Here is a 24,445-nt window from a genome sequence, read left to right as displayed (position 1 = left end):
CTAGGTAGCAAACTGCCCTCCTTTCCCCAAATCCTGAAGGTCAAATATGTGCCTTAAAATGCGGTGGCCAAGTACCAGAGGCACTGGAATTATGCGACTTTGCAGCCTTGGCGTTTTTTTTTTTTTTTACTTTTAAGGAACCGGTTTACTTAACTTCATGACTGCTTACCCTTGTTGTTGGCTACTTAACACTCCATATGGTAGGTCTGAAAACAAAGCAACCTATTACCAACACCAACTCACTGCAACCATCCTTGTCTCTCTAGAAGGGAAACATCACTTACAACGAAACTTTTACAACGCACTACCATTACAACGCGGTCATTACAACGCAAACCATTACAACGCATTGCGCTGGGGGGCGCTCTAGGATAGGGAATAGGTTAATTTACTATCCAATAACCTTCCCTAGTGTCCACGGGGACTGGAGTTGGAATAGTAAATTAAACTATTCACTATCCAACACCCAAAAGCGCTATGCGCTGTAATGGTATGCGATGTAAAAAACGCATTGTAAAGGCATGCGATGTAAAAGCATGCGTTGTAACGTCATACATCCCTCTAGAACTGTGGTCATACCAAATAAACTGCATTCTTCCAGGTCTGGTTTGATGCGGGCAATGAAGCTGTCACAAACTGTGCCCCGTGCTTAATTTGTAAAGCAATAAGAGCCGGTGCTCAAAGGTTTTTCTCATGAGCCCTTAGCTGGCACTGGCTAACCGGGACTGCCCAATCCCAACACAGCCTAGTCTTGATTTCACCTCAGACCTCTTACCCCATACTACACAAATGGTGCCGGAACAAGCTTCAGAGGGGGGTGTTGCTGATGTCAAAGTAATTTTACTGAAGTCATAGTGGTTGTAAAAAAATTCAAGCTCACTCCAAGAACGAGTCATGCCCACTCATCAGGAGAGTGCTAAGCGTGTGGTATGTAGCTGGTGGTGCGCTTTGGAGTACACAGTCACACACATATATGACAAAAGCATGGTGTGGAAGAGCACAGTCATTTACATGCAGCACATTTCAGGTTTCACAAATATTTATCATTTGTGCATCACATATGCTTTAGTTTTGATCATATTAAAATCTGTTTCTATCGTTTTTCACAATTACAAACTTGTGCTTTATTTGTCCTTTTCTAGCTTCTGATATATTTTGATTAATTTGTACAATTAATTATCAGGTATTTCAATTTTGTTGTGAGTGGGGAAATAACTTACATTCTACAGCCTTTCCTTTCACCTGTACCCCAGCGACATTGTCAGATAGTTGACTATTCAAAATACTCTAACTTTGAAGTCAAAGAAAGAAAAGTAAACACCAATCTTCTTGTTAAAAGAATAAGCAACAATGGAAGACATGACCTGACATTTGACCTTTGTCTTTGAATACAACAGATGTGACAAGATTTAAGGCAACTTTTTTGCTCATTCGCCTTCCGAAATCCTGCATGGTTATTTTGGGGGTGTTGCAGCACCCCCTGCACCCCCCACTTCAAGTGCCTCTGTACAGCCCCAGCCACTTTATTTCACTCTTGAAGGTTCCTGCTTTCTCCCTTTAGCAGTGTTTTAAATCTGTCTTTACCTTCTATCTCCTTTTGTGTTTTCTCTTCTTGCTCTGGGCCACAGTATGAAGGGGACAATTAAGCTCTGATCCCCAAACACGAGTGCCAGGGACCCTCAACGGCAGCCACTGGCTAAAAATAAGTACTAATTGTTATGTTATGGTATGAGGTAAAGCGCATGGCTGTCCCGGGAGAGGGACGTCCCAGCACTAGCAGCAGAGAGAGGTAGATCGGAGAGGAGACGAGGTCAGCGGAAGAGCCAGGTTTTGTGGCCCGCTGTGTACAGTACAGCAGACATGTTACAGGAGGCAGCTGATGAGTCCTTCTAAGACAACCCAAGAGTCCCAGTATAATCAAAAACAACCAGTCAAAACACACTGCTTTATTTTCAAAAAAAGAAAGTTGAGAGCGCATATATGTAAGTCTGTAGCTATATCATGCGGAGACCTAGCTGGAATGTAATGGATCAACGTGCCCAGAGGGAGACTAAAAAGTAGGCCTGGGCGGTAAATTCCGTTCTGCTCGCAGAATTTGGGTAATTTCCCGAACGCGGAATTGCCAATCCGCGATCCGCGGCTTTGCAGAATTTTTGCTTGTTCGTGCTTTCAAAATTAGTGTTTGCCAGAAATTTCTCCCCGAGCACGCAAACAGCGTTCACGAACAGGAAAGAAGCATCGCGGGCATGCGGAACAAGAAATTCCGCGTGTTCGCAGAACTTTTGCGTGCTCGTGGAGATTTTTACCATTTCCTGGAGCTTTGCGTAGCGCGACTATGCAAATTCTGCCCACCCCTACTCAAAATGAATTTCAGAAAGGAGTGGGCCTTCAGGGGTATGCATGAAGGTGTCAAAATGTTTCAAAAGCAGTTTGGGGTAGAGATTATGGGAGAATAAGGTGACACTTCGTTGTTCCTGGGGACCATTTACCTGTTTGCTCCTGCTGTACTCACCCTGGTGGGACTCCTTTCCCAGGGTGCAACAACCCCTGATGCTGACGTCACGGGGGAGGCAGGCGGAACCACTACGTTTATAGCACTGCCTCTTCCCCCGCGGTGTGGGACACTTTGTTGTTGCTGGGTGGCCATCCACCTGTTTACTCCTGCTCTACTCACCCTGATGGGACTTCCAGTGCCAGGATGCAACCACCGCTGCTGCTGACGTTACCATGGAGGCGGGACCACTGCGCTTATCCCTCTCCCCCTCGACATTGGACGTGCGCAGGTCGCTCCCAGGCAAAGCTTGGGTTAAGGGCGGGCCTGTCCGTGACAGGAAGAGGCCGGGCAGGGCCATTTCCCAAGGCTCCTCTTTAAATTAACTGTGACACACACAGGTACAAGTAGGTGAACTGTTTACTACTGCTATTTAATCAAAGACTTTGACATTGATAATACTATATTGGGAGGTGTCGGGTTTTGGTACAAACAGACTCCCTGAACTAGAACCTTACCTAATTTAGTGAGAGAGCACCTGCACGATCTATCCTTTCACTATCTACTATCATTTCCCCGCCTGTGGTTTAGCTCCCGACTGTACTATCCACCCTATGCTTCACATTCATTAGTCAAGAGTGATATAGGAGTAGCTTAATCTTTTAGAAGTGTAAATTGGAGAAATAGCCCACACACAAGATTAGCTAAACTTGAGTTCCCTGTAAATAGGAACAGGGAACAGGTACATTCATAGCACTCCTACAAAATGGGTAAGAGAAAGGACACTGACAGGGAAGGGAAAGATAGCAAAGATAACAAAATCGAAGAAAACCGCAGCAGGGAATTGAACTTTAGCCGCAATCGATGATTTAATTGAGGAGGCTGAGTCTATACTGTCTGATGGGAAGAAACAACATCAGTAAGGTGCTCAAACAGATACAAACCACTAGTCACACTAGAAGGGGTAGAGAGCACAAGAACCAAAAGCGTGGCCCAAAATCATAAGTCCAAGAAAAGTAGTTGCCGAAGCCAAGGCGGTGCGAACCCGAATTGTATCCAATTCTCCAGGAGAGCTAGAGAACGCCAAATTAATGACTGAGCTCCATCTGAGATTGGACTCCCTGACTAACGAGGTGATAGCTCTAAAAGAAATGATTGGTGAGCTAGTAGCACAAAATAGTATTGCTGGTAGCTGAAATGAGAGTATTACCAAAAGATATCTCGCAGAGAAAACTAGACTCGCTCAAGGTTGTAACCCACAGAACCTGTGGTCACTAATACAATTCCACTCTGACACCCGTGGAGCATTTACCAATCACATCCACAACAAATTTTAAGAAGGGGGTCCCGGGGCAGCAATATTTAGAGACCAGGCAGTGTCCTCTCCCCAAAACGCAACTGAAACAACAACAAGGGAACTACCGGTCTATGAGCGTCAAGACAAAGAAAGACAAACACCTGGGGTATCACGGACAATGCAAACCCATATTCACTGAAAAATATTCACTGATGGGATTTATTTTTCAGTGAATATGGGTTTGCATTGTCCGTGATACCCCAGGTGTCTGTCTTTCTTTGTCTTGACACTCATAGACCGGTAGTTCCCTTGTTGGCATTTACCAATCACACCAAATACTCAAACCACCCTATCATAACCACAAGGCCAGAAATAAATAGGTAAACGTAGGGTCAAGTACACTAAGTGGTCCCTTGAGGGTGGGAGCGCTAGTTAAGAGAAGGGGTTTGGATACTTCTGAGATGCACTCAAACATCCACAGTTCAACTAATACCAAGCACCCTGTAGACACTGAGAGATGCTTGAATTACAGATTAGACCAAGGAGGGCAGTCAAGCCTCCAGCTGTACGTAGACAACGGATACCCCCTCGTTCGGCATCAAGATATGCACAAAAACAGACATAGAAGGGGAGCTTACAAAGTATTTATGACAAAGGTTCCCGAATTAAAACAGGGTGGCTGGGAGGAGGAAGAATCTTTAAAGAATAAGGTAATACACTGGAATAGTTTACAACAAGAGGGAGAAATCTTTTTGAAAGAAGGGCAATCACTACTCCTAATGAGTGGTAGTTCCAGCCACAGTAGTGCCCTCAGATGAAGAGTAATTACAAAAAAGCTGGGCTGTTCCTGAGTTTAAGGAATGTACGTGTCCCTGTGTTGTGAAGGATGTTGTAGGGCCTCATGGAGTCCTACGATTGGGCATCCATTTTGTTGGATGTAATGCCCTCACACACCCTTTCAGGTGTCATGCTTCATCATCTGGGCTTGCTCCTCGTTGGGTGGGCGGTGCAGTACCCAATGGGCGACACCTCAAAGAGGGGCTCTTTGGCAGAGATCTTTTTCCAACTGCCGTATAGATGAAGTGCGGGTGTGGGGCCAGAAGTGCGTAGAGGTGCAAGTGTGGGTTCAAATAAAGCTAGGAGTACCAGGAATGACTTTATTCTGGGGGTCCCCTGCGCTAAATAAAATCAAAACTATCTGGTACTCGCTGGAATTTTATACTTCCAATTCACGAGTCACGGTTTAGTGTGTGCTATAGTCGGTCGACATGTTTCTCGCTCTAGTGCAATGGCTAGCGATTCTTCAGGACCTATAAGTAGAAAGTATATCTAAGGTATCGACTGTCTACGTCAGTATGGTAAGTGTCTAATATTTAAAATACATTCAAGTGTAATTAGCTCACAGAAAAAAGGGTGTTTCCTGCGTGGTACCTGTGTTGGGCTGCACCTACCTAATTGTTTTTGTATACAGACAACAACAGTATCCGGCGGGATATACAGCGGGTTAAACCATCAGGTATTTAGTTAATCCCGTGTGGCCTCCTCTGTCACCTACCCCTCGCCGCCTGATAGCTCTTGATTTACATACACACTCACTAATAGATCCCAGAATAAGATTTAAGCTGAACAAGACTACGTTTGACACAAACGGTATTCATGGAATAAGGCAGGAGCAAGTCAACTCCTTGCATAGCCCTCTGAGTCTTGATAACCTGAAATCCGTGGATTGACTAGCTAGATGGGATAACAATAGCGTCAATCGTGGATCTACATCAAATTTTCAAGGTGTCGGTCGTAATCTTTTAATGGCAGGTCAACCGGAGAGGCAAAAAACTCAGGCACCTTGATTAATTGAGGATGAGGTAGTGGAGTACACAGCAGTGGGTATTCTCTTCAGCTGGATCTGGTAGTTGGGAAGTTGCTCTGCCATGATCTGTTGCATGGATGGGACAGTGTTTAGATGTCTCTTGAAGTGGAAGAGGGGTGGGGCTTGGTGATTGAGGACTGGACTGGGCTGGACATCAAACCCTGAGGTAACAGCAGGAGAATGCCTGGTGATGAGCCCAATCCTTCTTGTCTCTCCTGGATTCCAGCCTGGCAACGGTGCTGCTGCACATCTGGTATATTTCCATGACAACAGGATATTGGTCATGAGGTATGGTGAGCTGCTGGAACTGCCTCCCTGGAGAGGATGCAGCATACCTTGAAAGCGAAGAGGGTGGGTAGAGGGAGCCAGAATAGTTTCTAGAGGGTTGTATGACCATGTGATGTTTTTGTGAAGTGGGAAGCCATGTGAATGATATTATTCAGGGTTACAAAACTTTGCCTCCGTAGAGACTGGGCGGACCCAGGCCTTGGACAGGAGTTCTGAATTCACATATTTTCTCCTTTGAGTATCACTGAGTTGTGTAATACTAACACCTGGACCTTTATTACATAGGGATTCCTAGAGTTCCTACAAACTTACAACCACAAAGGCGGAGACTGATCAATGTGTCCCACTGATAAAAATAATAGAACCGCTCTGTGCTGTGCACACACTTACTCCCCTGAGAGCGTAGAGCAAGGAAACGCAGCAGTAGTTCACTCTGCACTCTGCAGGCGACCCTCAAAGATAGATCTGAAGACTCCAGGGTGGAAGCACTCAATGACTGCAAAAATGCTGACTGCCTGCCACTGCCACCTGCTGCACTGCCACTCTCTCTGCAGGGGCCTAAATCTATGTCATGCACAGGATTACAGATTCATAGGCAAAGGGATTACCTCATTTGCATGAAGTTACTTTCCTCACACAAACAAGGGAATGCACACTCTATAGGCGCTAGCTTTTCCACTGAGGCAGTGTTATTTCCATCCACCAGGATATGGGTCTGAGAGTGACAGATGGCGGCAGTTCACTAACTTCTTGGAGGGTAAATATCCCCTTCATGGCACTAAAGTATGAGCAAAAAGATCCCAGTCAAAAGTAAGGGGTTGTAAGAAAGGAGACAACACTTGTGACCATAGACAGATAATTGCACAGAAGAAAAAAAGATATATATATATATATATATCAAAACAATCCTGGTCGCTGTTAACGCGGGTTGAAATAGGCGCAGACCCCTTCTCCTTTTTTAGTGAATTCAAGCTTTTTAATAAAGCGCCATCACACCATCAGTCGTGTCAGCAGTGGTGATTTTATTGTCAGCAATCACAGAGCGAGTGCTCTCCTCGACGCGTTTCGCTCCGCAGGCGGAGCTTGGTCACATGACGCGCCAAAAGTAGGTGTTGCATTAAATAGTGTTTAAAAGGCTCAATCACCCATAAAAAAAGGATGAAAAGCAAGGGAAAACAAAATGGCATAATAGCAACTCATAAAAACATTCGCAAGTGCCTAGTCACCGAGAGAAACAGAAGCAACATTACCAGGGTTGGACACAGGGTACACATAATTAAATAAAAGAGATGATACTGTAGTAACAAAGTCACTGGGACTATTCAATCTGGTCCCATTATCAATACATTAAACAGCTGCAAATGAGGTATTTTAAGTACATGTATTTTAACTCGATATTGCACTAGTCGATGAACTTTATAATGTTTTGATACATCAGTACAAAAAGTGTATATATATATATTCTTTTCATTTTTTCATCTTTATATGTATCTATATTGTATATATTTGATAGGTATTATGTATATAGATTATGTTAATACGCAATCGTATTAGAATTATGTGTTGTTTAGCTATGCCACTGTATTTTACAGTCAATGTCCCCCTTGAAATGTGTTTTCTATTTCCATTTCTACTTTTTTTGAATTATCCAATCAAAAATCAGCACTTGCACTTTAAATAAGTCAATCTCACTCACTTTCGCTGTCATGTGAGCAAGGCACAAGGGTGCCGAAACGTCATGTTACCGACAGGCGAATAAAGAATTCCAAAGCTGTAATTCTGGTCCGTGCTTTGTATATCTGCGCCGGCAGGGATTGCTACGCGCGGAGAATACTTTGGTTTTGAATATATATATATATATATATATATATCGAAACAATCCTGGTCGCTGTCAACGCGGGTTGAAACAGGCGCAGACCTCGTCTCCTTTTTTAGTGAATTCAAGCTTTTTAATAAAGCGCCATCACACCATCAGTCGTGTCAGCAGTGGTGATTTTATTGTCAGCAATCACAGAGCGAGTGCTCTCCTCGACGCGTTTCGCTCCGCAGGCGGAGCTTGGTCACATGACGCGCCAAAAGTAGGTGTTGCATTAAATAGTGTTTAAAAGGCTCAATCACCCATAAAAAAAGGATGAAAAACAAGGGAAAACAAAATGGCATAATAGCAACTCATAAAAACATTCGCAAGTGCCTAGTCACCGAGAGAAACAGAAGCAACATTACCAATAACTAGTTGATAGCAGTACATACAGAATATGATGAAAATCAAATGCCAGTGCAATATTCAATAAATTGTAAACATGGTACGCTAAAGACAGAATTTATCCAGAGGTAAAGTGCAAATGCATTCACTGTGGCCACAAAACATCAAATATGTATTGCCTGTAGAGAGCGATGCACAAAAAGATGTCAAACACAATATGATGTATGCCAATTTAACTAAAGTGCTAGTGCCTAATGGGTGAAAAAGGTATATAACTAACTCTATTAAAAAAGTGACAATGATGGCTGAGACACAAACTTATATAACCTACTAGTTCGTAATAGTTTGAATAAACCTAAATTACAGCGAGTTCAAATACCTTACATTATCAAAAATGACCAGCAAAAGGAAATTACACTACAGGAACAGAATGATGGAAACTAAGATGCCTTATTTACAAGAAATTGTGAAGTTCATCTATTGCATATATATATAAATGTAGTATTTATTGCCACAGGATATACAAAATGTGCTACAGTGCCAAAAACCTTGTCCTAGACGTTTTGTTTTGATCTCAATAACAAAGGCTTGATACACTTTGTTGTCAATCGAAGCACCCTTTGGTGTACAAACTGAACAACAATGTGCAATACAGCAAAGTTATGACTTGAGTTCTGACTCAAGGAGCAAGTTGTTCCTTGTAATTTAAGGCGTCATGCGAAAATCATGATCTGGAGTTCATGGGCAGTGCTTAGTTATCACCTCCCTCGCACCAGCCGGCAATCATAAGTAACATAATAGGCTCGGTATAGCCTGGACAACATTTGTGGTCACACCAATCAATGTCTTACAGATGTTTTAGATTAATTTGGCTTATATTGCTTAGTCGTACATTGAGATAACGAAGCATTAAACAATTCTCTTCAGTATAGTTGTTTGTCCCACTGCGATTCTTTTACTTATAAACCCCCAACCATGCCCTACCCACTGCCATTATTAAATAAGGTTTATAGTGAGACTTACCGAATGAGATGAATTGAGGAAGCAAGCATTATTCACAATTTGTATCAAATTAAGGAGTCTACATTTTCAATATCCCCAACAGCTGGAGAGAGTCTCCCTTTGTAAAGCATCAAGGGAGATACCCCCAGAGTACAAGAGCCATTGACATAGCTTCACAAAGTGACAATGAAGATACCCCCAGAGTTCATAGAGTCATCATCACCCCTTCACAAAGCAACACTGCAGATACCCCCAGAGTTCATAGAGTCATCAGCATCCCTTCCCAGAGTGACAATGGAGATACCGCCAGAGTTCATGGAGCCATCATCATCCCTTCACAAAGCGACAATGAAGATACCCCCAGAGTTCATGGAGCCATCATCATCCCTTCACAAAGTGACAATGTGGATACCCCCAGAGTCCATGAAGTCATCATCATCCCTTCACAAAGTGACAATGAGGGTACAATGAAGATACCCCCAGAGTTCATAGAGTCATCATCATCCCTTCACAAGTGGCAATAAAGATACCCCCAGAGTTCATAGAGTCATCATCATCCCTTCACAAAACGACAATGAAGATACCCCCAGAGTTCACCCAGAGTTCATGGAGCCATCAGCATCCCTTTGCAAAGTGACAATGGAGATACCCCCAGAGTTCACCCAGAGTTCATGGAGCCATCAGCATCCCTTTGCAAAGTGACAATGGAGATACCCCCAGAGTTCATAGAGTCATCAGCATCCCTTCACAAAGTGACAATGGAGATACCACCAGACTTCATAGTCTTCAGCATCCCTCCACAAAAGGACAATGGAGATACCCCCAGAGTACACCCAGAGTTCATAGAGTCATCATCATCCCTTCACAAAGTGACAATGAAGATACCCCCAGAGTTCATAGAGTCATCATCATCCCTTCACAAAGTGACAATGAAGATACCCCCAGAGTTCATAGAGTCATCAGCATCCCTCCACAAAGTGACAATGGAGATATCCCCAGAGTTCATAGAGTCATCATCATCCCTTCACAAAGTGACAATGTGGATACCCCCAGATTTCATGGAGTCATCATCATCCCTTCACAAAACGACAATGAAGATACCCCTAGAGTACACACAGAGTTCATAGAGTCATCATCATCCCTTCACAAAGTGACAAAGAAGATACCCCCAGAGTTCATAGAGTCATCATCATCCCTTCACAAGACGACAATGAAGATACCCCCAGAGTTCATAAGAGTTCATAGAGTCATCATCATCCCTTCACAAAGTGACAATGCGGATACCCCAAGTTCATAGAGTCATCATCATCCCTTCACAAAACGACAATGGAATTACCCCCAGAGTTCATAGAGTCATCATCAACCCTTCACAAAGTGACAATGAAGATACCCCCAGAGTTCATAGAGTCATCATCAACCCTTCACAAAGTGACAATGAAGATACCCCCAGAGTTCATAGAGTCATCATCATCCCTTCCCAAAACGGCAATGGAGATACCTTTGGAGTTCATAGAGCCATCATCATCCCGTCACAAAACAACAATGAAGATACCCTCAGAGTTCATGGAGCCATCATCATCCCTTCACAAAACGACAATGGAGATACCCCCAGAGTTCATTGAGTCATCAGCTTATCTTCACAAAATGACAATGGAGATACCCCCAGAGTTCATAGAGTCATCAGCATCCCTTCGCAAAGTTACAATGAAGATACCCCCCAAGTTCATAGAGTCATCATCATCCCTTCACAAAATGACAATGGAGATACTTCGAGAGTTCAAGAAGCCATTGACATCCCTCCACAAAGCGGCAATTAAGATACCTCCAGAGTTCCTAGAGTCATCAGCATCCCTTCACAAAGTGACAATTAAGATACCTTCAGAGTTCCTAGAGTCATCAGCATCCTTTCACAAAGTGACAATGTGGATATCCCCAAAGCCCCAGAGATCATAGAATCATCAGCATCCCTCTACAAAATGACATGGTAGATTCCCTCAGAGCTCATGAGCCATCAATATCCCTTCACAAAGTGACCATGGAATTACCATCAAAGTTTAACTCATCAGCATCCCATTACAAAGCGACATTGGCGATACCCCCTGAGTTCATAGAGTCATCAGCATCCCTTCCTAAAGTGACAATGGAATTACCCCCAGAGTACATAGAGTCACCAGCATCCCTTCACAAAGTGAGAATGGAGATACCCACGGAGTTCATATAGTCAGCAGCATCCCTTTACAAAAAGACAATGAAATTACCCGCAGAGTTCATACATTCATCAGCATCCATTCACAAAGTGAGAATGGCAATACCCCTAGAGTTCACAGAGTCATCAGCATCCCAATGCAAAGCGACAATCGAGATACCCCCAGAGGTCATAGAGGCATCAGCATCCCTTCACAAAGTGACAATGCAGATACCTACAGAATTCATAGAGTCATCAGCATCCTGTCACAAAGTGACAATGGAGATACCCCTAGAGTCCAAGGAGGTATCGACAACCCTTCACAAAATGGCAATGGCAACACCCTCAAAGTTCTTAGAGTCATCAGCGTCCCTTTACAAAGCTACATTGGAGATACCCCTTGAGTTCATAGAGTCACCATCATCTCTTCACTAAAAGACTATGAAATTACCCCCAGATTTCATACAGTCATCAGCATCCCTTTCCAAAGTGAGAATGTAGATACCCCCAGAGTTCAACAAGATATCGACATCCCTTTACAAAAAGAAAATGGAATTACCCCTAGAGTTCATACAGTCATCAGCATCCCTTCACAAAGTCAGAATGGAGATACCCCCAGACTTCATAGTCTCATCAGCATCCCTTTACAAAAAGAAAATGGAATTACCCCCAGATTTCTTACAGTTATCAGCATCCCTTCACAAAGCGACAAGGCACAGATCATAGAGTTGAAAGAGCCGGCATCATCAATAAAATAAAGTTCTTACCTATTGACTGTCCATTGGTAAAGACTGAATTTATGGTGTGATTCCTGACAGGACTGTGGGATTCTAGCACACTGTCATCCAGGAGATGGCGGGGTTTCTCGGATGGAAATGTCGCACTCTTACTTTCAACAACACTGAACTGACACATCACACTAGATAGATGGGAAGAAGAAACCACAATTTGTTGCATGAGATGAGAAAGTCAATGTCTTTCCAGAGTGTTGATTAGCACTTTACTGTGAATATGCAACATCCACACTCACGCACGTGCTCCTTCACACTAACACACACATGTGCGCACACACACACACTCCCAGGGAATGACAAACCAGTCATTGTTATGTATTCCCAACTCGTAGAACATACTCAAGCCACCAGAGTGATTTACACATTTAGCATCTCTTCACTTTGATACTTACTCATGTTTAATATTTTTCTGGTTCTCTTCTTTTTCATCCAGTTGATTATTCCAAATATAAAAGGTGGTGATTTCTATGCAGGCATTTTGTATTAATATTGACCATGTTTGTTAGACCTGCCTGCCTTAGGGTGGTTTTTCCTTCAACCTTTTGAATTTGTCCTCCATTTATTCTGCCCTTGTTGTTGCTGGCCTTAGTACTCTGAGCACTTTACCTCTGCTAATCAGTGCTAAAGTACATGTGCTCTCTCCTCTAAGCATGGTAATATTGGCTCATACCCACTTGGCATATTTAATTTACTTATACATCTCTAGTAAACTGAAGTGTATGTGGCCAGTGCCTGTAAAATAAATGCTACTAGTGGGCCTGCAGCACTGATTGTGCCACCCACTTAAGTAGTCCTTTAAACATAGTTCAGGCCTGCCAGTGCAGATCCTGTGTGTGCAGTCTTAAACTGCCATTTGACCTGGCAAAATAAAACTTTTTGCATGGCCCAAACTTTCCTTTTTAATAATATAAGTTAGCCCTGGGGTAGGTCCTGAACAGCCCAGAGGGCAGGGTGAAATGTATTTAAAAGCTGGACTTGTCCTTATAAGTTTTACATGTCCTGATAGTGAAAAACTCAAATTCATTTTTCACTATTGCAAGGCCTATATCTCCCATAGGTTAACATTGGGATTACCTTATTACATTTAATAAGTCTAATTTCCAAATGGAAATGAAATCAGTTATTCAAGTTTGGTGTCTCTGGAATCCGGATTCAAAATCCCAATTCATGGTGAAGTTAGATTTTAAATTACAGTTCTCAAAATGCCACTTTTCAAAAGTTATTTTCTTCCCTTAGACCATTTGGTACCTGCAGCCTGTCTCTGATCACATGACTGGGTGTAGTTGGCAGTCGGGCTTTGTGTATTCCTCCTAGACAGATACACACAATGAGAGCTTAGGTGTGACTAAGTGGGCCATCACTGGCAGGATGTGAGGGAGGAACTGGGCTCAGCCTCAATTTCACCTGAATACACTGTGTCCAGCCTGTCCTCACACAAAGGGCTGCATGCCCCTTGTAGTTAGTCTGGAGCCAGGGCACGGAAGGCAGGGCATCTGTGCACTTTAAACGCATGCCTCTAGAAGCATCTCCTCATTTCAAAGGCATGACTGTGTATAAAAGAAGGACCTCATACACCCACACTACAGACCACTTCTGGACCTTTGGATACTCTGCCAGGAAGAAGAACTGCAATGCTGCTGAAGGACTGCCACTCTGCTGGACTCCTTTGCAGTTCTGATCTACTGTCTGCTGACCTCTTGCCTGGGTGAGAAGGACTGAACCTTGCATCTCTTGAACCCAGAGTTAAGCCAAGGGCTAGTTGGCTAGACTTCTGATCCAAAGTCTCATGTACATAACAGGCTTCCAGGCCTCTTGCATCTGCACCTGGATTTTCCCTTCTGTGAGTCCGGCCTGTCAAGTAGTGCCACCCTAGTCCTAGACCTTTGGAAGTGGGCCTAAGGTGCTTGCAAGCGGAACAGACATCTTCTCTGCTGAATGACACATTTCCCATGCAGAACTGCTGCATCTCCTCGGCTGAGTGGCGCATCTCCAAGTAGAACCACTGCATATCCGCTTGTGAGTGGATTGGACCCGTTGCAAAGACCCGCATCGCCTACTGCATACCTCAGAACCGATGGATTACCCAGGCGACGTGGCGCATCCACATCCCAGGTCCCCGCATCTCTCATCGAGGACATCCTCGATGACGGCACCGGACTCAGCATCACAGCCTCACAGCTGGTCAGAACTGACGCCGGACTTTGCATCACAAGCCCCGTTGCCGGGATCCTCAACAATGATATAACAGGACCTCGCACAGCAGCCTTGCCACATCTCCGAACAAACGCATCGCTCTGGCTGCGTGGTGTATCTTCGACTCGGATTCATGCAACGCTCCTCAACCAGGATTTAAGCTACTCTGTTCAGTGAGCCCAAGTGGGTCCCTGTAGCCGGTCCGTGCTCCACCATGGTCGGCCTGTACTTGTGACTTTGTCCTGGTCCGGCATGACCAGATATTACCAGTAGCACTTTGTGGGCACTATTTTCACTAAATCTCTTGTGGGCTTCTTTTGTGGTGTGTTTTCACTATTTTACTGTTTGTAGTGTTGCACAAATATTTACCTCTAAGTTAAGTCTGACTGCTCTGTGTAGGGCTACCAGGCAGGTTGAGCACAGGTTAATTTGGGGTTTGTTTATGCCTTACCCTAACAAGGATTGTGGTTGGTGCTTGACAAGGGCTTAGGCCCCAGTCAACACACAATGCAATTTCTTACAATGTTCTTATCCTGTTACGAATGGCCATCAATGAAGCATCTCATTGTAGCACACAGAAGTTAACTCAATAAACAGCTAAGTAATCTGATAATGCAGAATAACAACAATCTCTCAACTAAGTTATTTTTCTCCTTGTAGAGTTAAGTGTGTATATGGCGTACAGTTCGAAATCTCAAATTCTCAATGAATGAAGGTGTCTTTACTTTATGTAGAGGTCTATTGAATCTGAGAATATGAAGTAATTTTATTGCTCTTGATAAGTGAACATGACAACAATATTAGGGTTCACTTAAGGAAACATCTGCTAATTTTTGTGTTATTAATAAAGTTCAAGATTCTATGCCTATGAACACCTTGCTCGCGGCAGAAAAACAAACACTTGCTTGGACAAGACTTTTGTTTTTGTTTATTCTGGACGATATCTTGTTGCAGCTTTATAATTATCAAAGGACATCAGCAGCTTCTATAGGACCAATCCCTAAAGGAGTGGGCTCATTTGTTGATGTTGATTTTGCTTTGAGGCCTAGCAGTCTCAGCCTGAAATAAAGCTATGAAGAAGTGGTGTTGTCTTTGTATAAGTCGCATCTCTACAAGCTCTACTTTATTTTTAGCTAAATGTAATGACTCAATAAATACTGATTTTGTTAACTTGCAATATAATACATTTGTGAGAGCTGGAACCCAGAGGTGCCGCTTTACATTATTTTGCAAATGAAAGCACTATTCTTGAATTGGTAGGTTGAACATAATCACAGACATCATTTTATAGGAAATACCCATAGATTCCCCTTTAGAAGCTTAGTTGTTTACCTTAAAGGTCCAAGTTTCCAAAAGCACAAAACTTCAGTAGGAGTCCGGGGACTATTTTGCGGTCTCTCAAATCTCTCTAATCTCGTTCCCATTGTTCTGCACTCCCTAACTTGTTTTGATGCTGGATCTGTCAAATAATCTCCTCAATATGTGACCAATTCTCAAAGTTAATTTTCATGAGATGATCAGAAAATTAATTTGTGTCATTAGACTAAGTGGTAGCAGTCCAGTAGCCACACAAACGTAGCTGCACAATTCCATTTCACACTATTCTTTAACAACTAATGTGCGCAACTACCGCCTTAGGGATTCATGACCACAACACCATATGAACATGGCATCGTCCAATAGTCTTCAGTCTGTCAAATGTATTTACAGCTCTTAACCTATCCCCATGCTTTATGATGGATGAATTTTCTGAGGAAAGGTTGATATCCATAAGGTTTCTATTTCCTTGAACTTTCTCAAGGAACAGTATCTCAAAGGTGTAACCTCCTATGCGAGGACTTAAGGACGATTGACCAGATCACAATATCACTAGTCCTGGGTGAGATTTGAATGACAGCAGTGTAATTCACGTAATTGTGGGACTTTTGTGTTACCTGAAATTCTTAAAATTAAGCCATTATGCCCCTACACATGCTTCATTTACAGTAACTTTTTACTACAAATGTGCTATTCATGGTAAAACTTTACAGCGTATTTGTGCAAACGTTTTTGTACTATTTTTTGTGGGAAATGCGCTTTTGTCTCAAGAATTGATAGAGAGACGTATTTCACTCTTAACTACAGTACTAAATAACGGATTTGCATTTCATAAATAATTTCACATAATCATGTGAAAGTAAATTAGGTGATTTTCACACAACCCTAATGATAACTAGTTTAAAACCATGGGCACATATTATTTTCTCATTCACCGATAAATAACTAAACTTTTTTATGCCAAATGGATCACTCCTCAGTAACTTTTGTCTAGCGAATGTGGCAGCCCAGGTACTTTATGTGGCTTTAACAATGTGTCTTAAATTTCTCTCATCCACTAGTTGGACTGCTAAACTCAGGACAGATTATGTCATATCACTTCCATAATCAAACGTAGCGATCACAACTGTTCCATTCAGGGCTCTTTCCTCTGGACTACCTTTCCTTGCTACTTTACACAGCCTGGTTGAATTGCTCCTTTTCAATAAGTCTCTCCACTTGAGTTGCAAAGCAGAGGAGAAGTCTGCATTAGAGTTTTTGGAAATTACTAACTCAATTCACATAATAGACCATTAATATTTTGTAGTCACTAAGGGATTGGAAGATGACAAATTGTTTTCTTCCTCAAATGGTCTCAGAAATATTCCACCTCTCAATACTGCAAGAGATCCAGACATCTGGAGGGAGGATGGTGTAGGCGTGAACAGGATCAATACTGTAAGAGAGGCAAACATCTGGAGGGAGGAAGGTGTAGACGTGAAAAAGATCAATACGATAAGAGAGCCACACATCTGGAGGGAAGATGGTGGCAGCATGAGGAGGACCAGTACTTGGCTACCACAGTTGTGTTATGTTAATTTGTATTTCCAAGCACACCAGTGCTTCATGGAGCGGGGGAGAACCCCCCCCCGCCTATGCCTAAGTATGCCTGGTTAAACGAGTAGAATTTTATTAATTTTCTCCACTAAAGTCAGAAGTATTTTTGTTGCAAAATCAGAAGGAGAGTGTTCCATGGTCATGGCTCAAAGATGGTCTCCCAATGCGAAGACAGGGCAGGCGAGATCAGTTAAGGCTTGATTTGATTTGATTTGATTTTTCTATTTATATAGCGCGCGATTGCCCAACATGGCTTAAGTAATGTTGTCTTTTGCAAGGATGAAGTTGAGGCCCATAATGAAACAGAGCTAGGAACAGCACAGATGGAGGAGAAAAGAGGGAGATGGAACAGAAGTTCTACTGCCTTGCATGGGGATGCCGCAGGGGCTGGAGCGAATGGTGTGCACCTGTAGTCCTTGGGACCCTGTGTTTCTTTTCTTCATTGCATGTGCTATGTGTAAATTCTTAGTAGGGCTCAATGAATCATAAATTCTTGCCATTTGAAACTCCAAGTTATTTTTCATATCCACTCATTCTCATAAGGTAAAAAATGGGAGAGCTAGAGGCTGCCTCCTTGTGCAAAACATTCTTCCTGTTTTGTGGTGCATCTCTGGATTTATCTATAGGCTATTAGGTGATAGGACGCCAGTCTTTTGGGATTCACTGGTTATTATGCCGCTTTTGAGGCTGTAGGTAAGGGTGAGGAGGACATATGTTCTTATTTTTCTCTGCCTTCCTTTCTCTTATTAGATCACTAGTGAAGCCATATCATTAGTTTGTGGGTGTGACTAAGGGCCTGATTACGAATTTGATGGTCTTGGAGCGGGCTGTCATGCCAGCACCCTTCTCCAAGACCGGCAAAGCCCTCTGCACGCCGCCTATTGGATTATGAGTTATAATCCGGCAGGCGGTCCTGTAGCTGGGATTCCACAGTGGTGCCTGTCCAAAGCTCATAGCAGAGCCTCAGAAAGGCACCGCTGTGGCACTGACACAGTGATTTCCAGCATGACATGGACTATGCAGTCCATGCCATGCTGGAACGGAGGGTGCATACAGCCTTGTACCCCCCTGCATGCACCCCCGTACACAGAGGCACCTAGGGGCCATGTATGGCCCACTTAGTTTCCTCGCCGTCACACCTTTCATGGAGGGCTCACCGCCATGAAAACATTGGGAGGGAGGAAACTCGTAATATCCTTGGCGGTGCTGCAGCAGCATCGCCAGCATATGACAGCCTCACACTGCTGCAACACCGCAGAGGAATCAGGAATCCTTAGCAGTAGCAGTGGTCTCATGGCGGTCCGACCACCAAACCTGTTATAGGGCGGTCGGACTACCAGTGCCACCATGGGTTTGGTGGTCCATCAGATAATTAGGCCCTAAGTCTTATTTCAGATGTTTTGTCAAAGGCTGACGGGTGAGAAAGGTGAATGGTGACTGGTACTGAATGATTTCCTTAAGGGAAGTAGTGAATTGAGAACCAGTTTTATTGTTATAAATTGTGTACGCTGTATGATGGGGGTAAGAGCTCTTGTCAGAGGGGTAAAAGGGCAACATAAAAAGAGAATTTGCTACAAAAAAAATCACAACGCAAAAAAATCTATTGATTCTTCTTTTTTTGCCATTAAATGTACTCTCTTTATCCACATCCCACATCAAGATAACTACTGGGGAGTTAAGTGAGTGGGATTTAACATTGCACGCTGCATTTCCGTAGAAAATCTCTACTTTAACCCCTTGATTGAGGCAGAATGTAAGACCGTTATGTGCAATAAAAAAGTTATTGAGGCCACACTTGTCAGTAGAAGTGAAGGGAGTAACTCCAGAAAGAAAAATACCTCTCTGGCATGTTCCTCATATCCAACATTAATCTGCAAGATTTAGAAATAGAGAGATTGTAGCACCTATTTTAGTACAATTAACCTCTGGACCAAATCAAAATACCCCAAAGGGATCTCAGCCATCTAAAGACTGTTTAAACAGCATCTTGAAGTCTGGTGGTTCAGACAGCAATTAGAAAGTAGAAAGAAGTTACTTGAAGGTCTCACAAGACAGCCCAAGATGTTGTTTGGAACTGGGGATTCTTTGGCTTAAAGACTTGAATGTCACACAAGAAACTTTGAAAAAAGAGACAGAGAAAGAGTACCCCGTATTCTCTTACATCTAGAAATTAAATTCAATAAACAAAAATCTTAGGAGCATTTAGAACATAAATGCTTTCGGTTGGACAATTGTTCTGTCTTCCTAAAAAGTGCTTGTGAGCCTGAATTAACTATGTCAACTGAAACTCATTTAGATGCTATTCCCCTAAGAGGCAGAACGGTATGGGGGCTTACTTTGCTCCACATCCCTTAATTTGATAACTCCCCCTAAGAAAAGTGAATAGTTAATTGCACGGAGGACTATCAAGTGTTAAGTGATGTTTATCAAGAAACTAAAACTTCTCTGGGGAAGGCGGAATGGTGAGTTTGGAGAGGTGAGAGGGACTGCTCTGAGACCTTGGAAAGAAACACCTCATTAATGACAGGGATCATGAGGGAGGGTACCACTGATATTACTGACATATGCAGTCTCATATTGAGTCTTCTTTAACAGACGATGGTGGAAGAACCATTGTTTATGTTTATAACCAACTGATGAAACCCAAAGTAAGACCGAATCAGAGACTATCCACCGGCATCATGTGTACAAAAGGGGTTTGTATCTATACACATCTGTAGACGGGCAACAAGAAGCTAGTAATTCCATGAATTAGTCCACAAGGGATAGGCTAGCTAAGGATATGTGGTGCCACAATCAGAGGGATTTGTTTTCAATGCATCAGAAAGTTCAAGGGATACAGGACTTAAAGCAGAATTTCAATGACAAAGTTGACGGGTTTAGAGTCCTACTAATGGGAATACAGAATAGCAAGAAGAAAATGAATAGACAATTTAATAAACAAAAGCTTTAGGTTAAAACGAAACAAAAGTGACAATGGAGGACCTAGAGAATCACTCTTATAGAAATAATCTAGTTAGAATTCAAAAATCTGAAGAGTTCCTCTTGTTATGCACATCACCCTTAAGATGGGCAAAGATCAAGAAGAATTGTTGCTTGATTTCAGTCTTTTATTTACAAATGGAGAGAGTCTTTTTTCAGATTTGTTCCTTCTTCTTGAATGGTTTGTCTTTCACAGTCTGATCAATTATATCTTGAGAAATGAACAAGAGACAATGGCGGATGGGACAGCTGGTTGAAAGTTTTAAAATCAAGGGAACCACTGCTAGAGTTATTAAGAAGATTTAGAGTTATATTTAATAATAAGCTGTCTACTTTTATAACAGTAACCAACGACACTGATTCTTTATTTGTATTGAGGGAAAATCCAAACATTCAAACAAGTCCCAGGATGAGACTGTTGCAGACCGTGGCAGTGACAAATCTTCCTCAGAGTAAGCACTATGACCTGAGTCTTTCCTTTAGATTTTATTTTAATTGGTAAGTGAATGGTAGAGATAACCATTAGAGCCAGTTGGAGTACCTGATACTTTCATATGATGGGGTGGCTGCCCAAGGGTAGGAAGAAGGTGTGGGGTATGAATAATGGAGTTGGGAAGGACAGAGTCAGTTTCCTAGGTTGAGTAGATTTAAAAAATGAGAAAATGAAGTGCTGTTTTCATTTGGCAGAAATGAGCTGTACTGGGGAAATATACATACAATATATGTTATCTAGTCTGGAAAATAAGATATGCTCCTAGAATGTCAATAGCTTACGAGGCAGATTTAAAAATATGATATCTTGATACTTCTGTTTTGATATTGTTTGTCGTGTAGAGAAATGTACATGAAGTAAAATTTCTGATCCAAATCTAAAACAAAAAGGCAATGGTTTCTAACACAATTGATGATATGTAAAATTAAAATGTATTCAGCAGTTATGTATAGGCTACTTGGATGACTCTGTCTGTCTAGAGGAGTTGGTTGGTGAACTGATAGCACGCTGCGTAATGATCATTAAAATGGGAGGTTTTAATTGCCCATTGAGTCTCAAATTAGGCCGAACTTTTGACCACCGTGGGCTGTCTTCTAAAGTTGAGGAAAGTTATAGGAGGGATGATAGGGATCTCTGCCTGATAGATACTTGGCAAGAGATACATGATGGGCGATGAGAGCCATGTTTTATTTTCATAAGCAACAACACTGAGAATTTGATGACTTTTTGATTTTGTAAGGATTGAAAATGTGTGTTCTGTGTTTTTCAGATCACACATCAGTTTCAGAAAAGTTACAATTAGACCCATGTGTTTTTATCCCATGTTATGTTATTGTAGATTAAACACTATCAAATGTATTTTCTGTTCAGGAGGATAAATAAAGAAGTAGTAGCTGCTTTTGAGGAGAGTTAGATTCATTTGATTTATTTGCTGTACAGGACACATAAAACTTGTCTAACAGGAGAGTGTATGTCGAAGAGCATAAACCAAAAGTAGATCTTAAAAGTTTAAGATTTAGTACTTGTGAGAAACTTTAGATCTCAGCAGCTAGATTACCAGTATCTGAGAGAGGGGTGCAAGTTTAAAAGGTTGCTGAAAAATCAGCTCAATAATTGGATAATTCTATTAGGAGGATTTACAAGACTAAGTTGATAAGGAAGTTTGAATATAGTAAATAAGGTGGAGACAACTGGTTCATCAAGTTTTTGAAAGTGCTGTCATTGAATGATATGTACCCTGGCGTTTCCAAGATGTAAACAAGATGACTTAGCGCATTAAAATCTACAAAATGAATTCACTAAACAATCAATAGGGAAAGTTGGGATACCACGGGAAGTCTAGAAATTGCTGTCCTATTTTCTGTAAAAATTATATATATAATCTTTACTTCTGTTAAAAATGCAAAATCCTGGCTGTCTTCCCTTATTGAGGTTCAGAATACGACAGCCAAGAATCAGAGGATATGTGCCTCTTGCCATTCCAGCTCTTGCTCAACTGTGACACTAAACTTTATTATAAAATTCTCGCAAAACGCTTGGGTAGTGCCATGTGGAGTTACCCATCAACGGGGGTTTATTATTCCCATTAGGCAACAAACAACTTTTACCAACTTGCCCGTCCAAGCAGTTTACTTTTCTATCAAATAGAAAAAAATACTTGGTATATTTTAAGTGGACCTGAAAAAGCATTCAACCACATAGGCAAGGGATATTTCAGGGTAACCTTACTACATCTTGGATTTTCACTACCTTTTGTGAAATGGTACTCTGACTATCAGAAGGTTAGAATCATTGTTCAAAGCCATTTGTCAAAGATTTAGAAGGGTGATCAGACAGCAGTGTAATCTCTCCACTCTTTGGTTTGCTTTGATCATAGAACCCCTTCTTCAAACTCTCATGGCTAGATAAAAGTTGTCATTTCTGCTCACCTTTTGGTGACTAATGAATTGTGGTATGGGTCTCAGTCATATATGGCTTTCGCAATTGAACAGGCGGCCATGGCTGGCACCCCCTTGATGCACCTCTTGTACAGCAACACATCCCTTGAAACACTACCTCCAGCCTGCCGGACAGTTATACAAATTTGGAGATGCACAGTCAGATCCATGGGTTGGTGGGGAAGGTTGACAGGCGCCACTCCTCTCTGGCAGGGCACATATCTACGGCCCATTTCTGCCCTGAGCAGATTCCTTAAATGGGACCTTATTGGGATTTCTTTGCTTGAGGATGTTATGCAGGGCCCTACCCTTAAGTCCTTCCAGCGGTTGCAAACCCACTACAACTTGCATAACTCTCAGTTTCATCGCTATTTGCAACTTCGGCATGCCTTAGACCCCATATTCGTCATTTGGAGGCTCTACCAGAATTTCACCCGCTAGAAGGCCACTTGCTGATGGGGGACAGTGGGGCTCACAAAATTAGACACATCTATCAGACGCTCAACACTCATACTTACACCACCATCCACAAAACCAGAGTGGAATGGGAGGCCGATCTGCTGACCCTCACAGATAATGATTGGACGGAAGCCTAGGCTATTCCTCGGTATGCAGCTGTGTCTTCATGCTACCGAAACATTCAGTTCAAGTACCTCCACCGGGTATATTACACTCATTGTAGGTTTTGGAAAATGGGTGTTATTCAGTCTCCTCAATGTCTCCGCTGCAGTAGCGATGAAGGTTCCTTACTCCATACTGTGTGGAGCTGTACAGGGATTCAACCTTTCTGGACTCAAGTGACGTCTTGCCTAGGTCAGGTATTGGCATGGACCATCCTGTTCGACCCCAGATTGTTGCTCCTACATAGCACGGATGACATTGGGGGGGAATCGCTACAAGCAGCACCTCTTGTTCCTGGGTCTCACCCTAGCCAAGAGGGATATCGCACAGCATTGGAAAGCTACGTCCCCACCCAGTGTTGCAGGATGGAAAAAAGGCAATGGACAGGTGTATGACTGTGGACATTGTAGTTTTTCAGGCAAGAGGGTGCCCACAGAAGCACAGGAAAATGTGGGCAAGTTGGGCCACATACAGAGGTAGTGATTTGCCCCCACTGCCGCATTCAGACTCCCACGATCCTTTAGAACAATTGGTGGTCAGAAACTCACTTGTATAGTCCGATGACTTTGACTTTTTATGGTCAGTTAAATGTTAGTAATGTGCAATTAAAAATCCTCCGGGTGTGTTCGGTTTTGTATGTTATGCTTTTGGTCTGCTGTTCTGCAGGTCATATGGTTTTTGTATAATGTAACTAGGTACAGTATGCCGAATACGATATAGGTACTGTCTCTGCTGGGCTTTGTACCTTGGACAAATGAATAAAAATGTGTTGTTAAAAAAGTATTCATTTCTTCCCCTTATAATGTTTTAGAATAAAAATACAAATTGTTTGTTGTCCCCTTTGATCCTTGATGAGTTTGTAAATGTTAACTTCTTGAAATGTGGAATAATATGCTATTCTAATTTGAATAAACTTAAGATGAAATACTTGGGAACTAGAATTGTTAGAATGTAGGAGGATAACTAGACGTCAGACAGAATACATTTGTCAATTACCGGGCAACTCTCCGTTCCAAAACAGTGGTTTTGTTGAATTTTTTTTAATTTCTCAGGCCCTTCAGCTTATTTTGAACATTCATTACAATGCTCAAAACTGAAATCGTTGTCTTTCTGAACATCAAAATCTACGAGTATAAAATGAAGAAGATTTGCAGGTCTTTATTTAAGGGGACAAGGGTG

The 24,445-nt window shown here is 42.3% G+C and overlaps 1 protein-coding gene across 1 annotated transcript in view; it reads right to left on the bottom strand.

Moving 5' to 3' along the window:
- The window catches only part of RALGPS1 (Ral GEF with PH domain and SH3 binding motif 1), a 1,636,862-nt gene that overhangs the window by 177,740 nt on the left and 1,434,677 nt on the right, over positions 1-24,445 (bottom strand). Inside the window, exon 14 of the mRNA XM_078646110.1 lies at positions 12,101-12,252. Coding sequence (XP_078502236.1) covers positions 12,101-12,252 — 152 coding nt within the window. The remainder of the gene's footprint in view (positions 1-12,100; positions 12,253-24,445) is intronic.

The sequence above is a fragment of the Lissotriton helveticus genome, chromosome 5_1, assembly GCF_964261635.1.
Source record: "Lissotriton helveticus chromosome 5_1, aLisHel1.1, whole genome shotgun sequence".
Taxonomy (NCBI): Eukaryota; Metazoa; Chordata; class Amphibia; order Caudata; family Salamandridae; genus Lissotriton; species Lissotriton helveticus.
The sequence above is the reverse complement of the archived record's forward strand: the minus strand, read 5'-3'. Positions and strand labels throughout refer to the sequence as shown.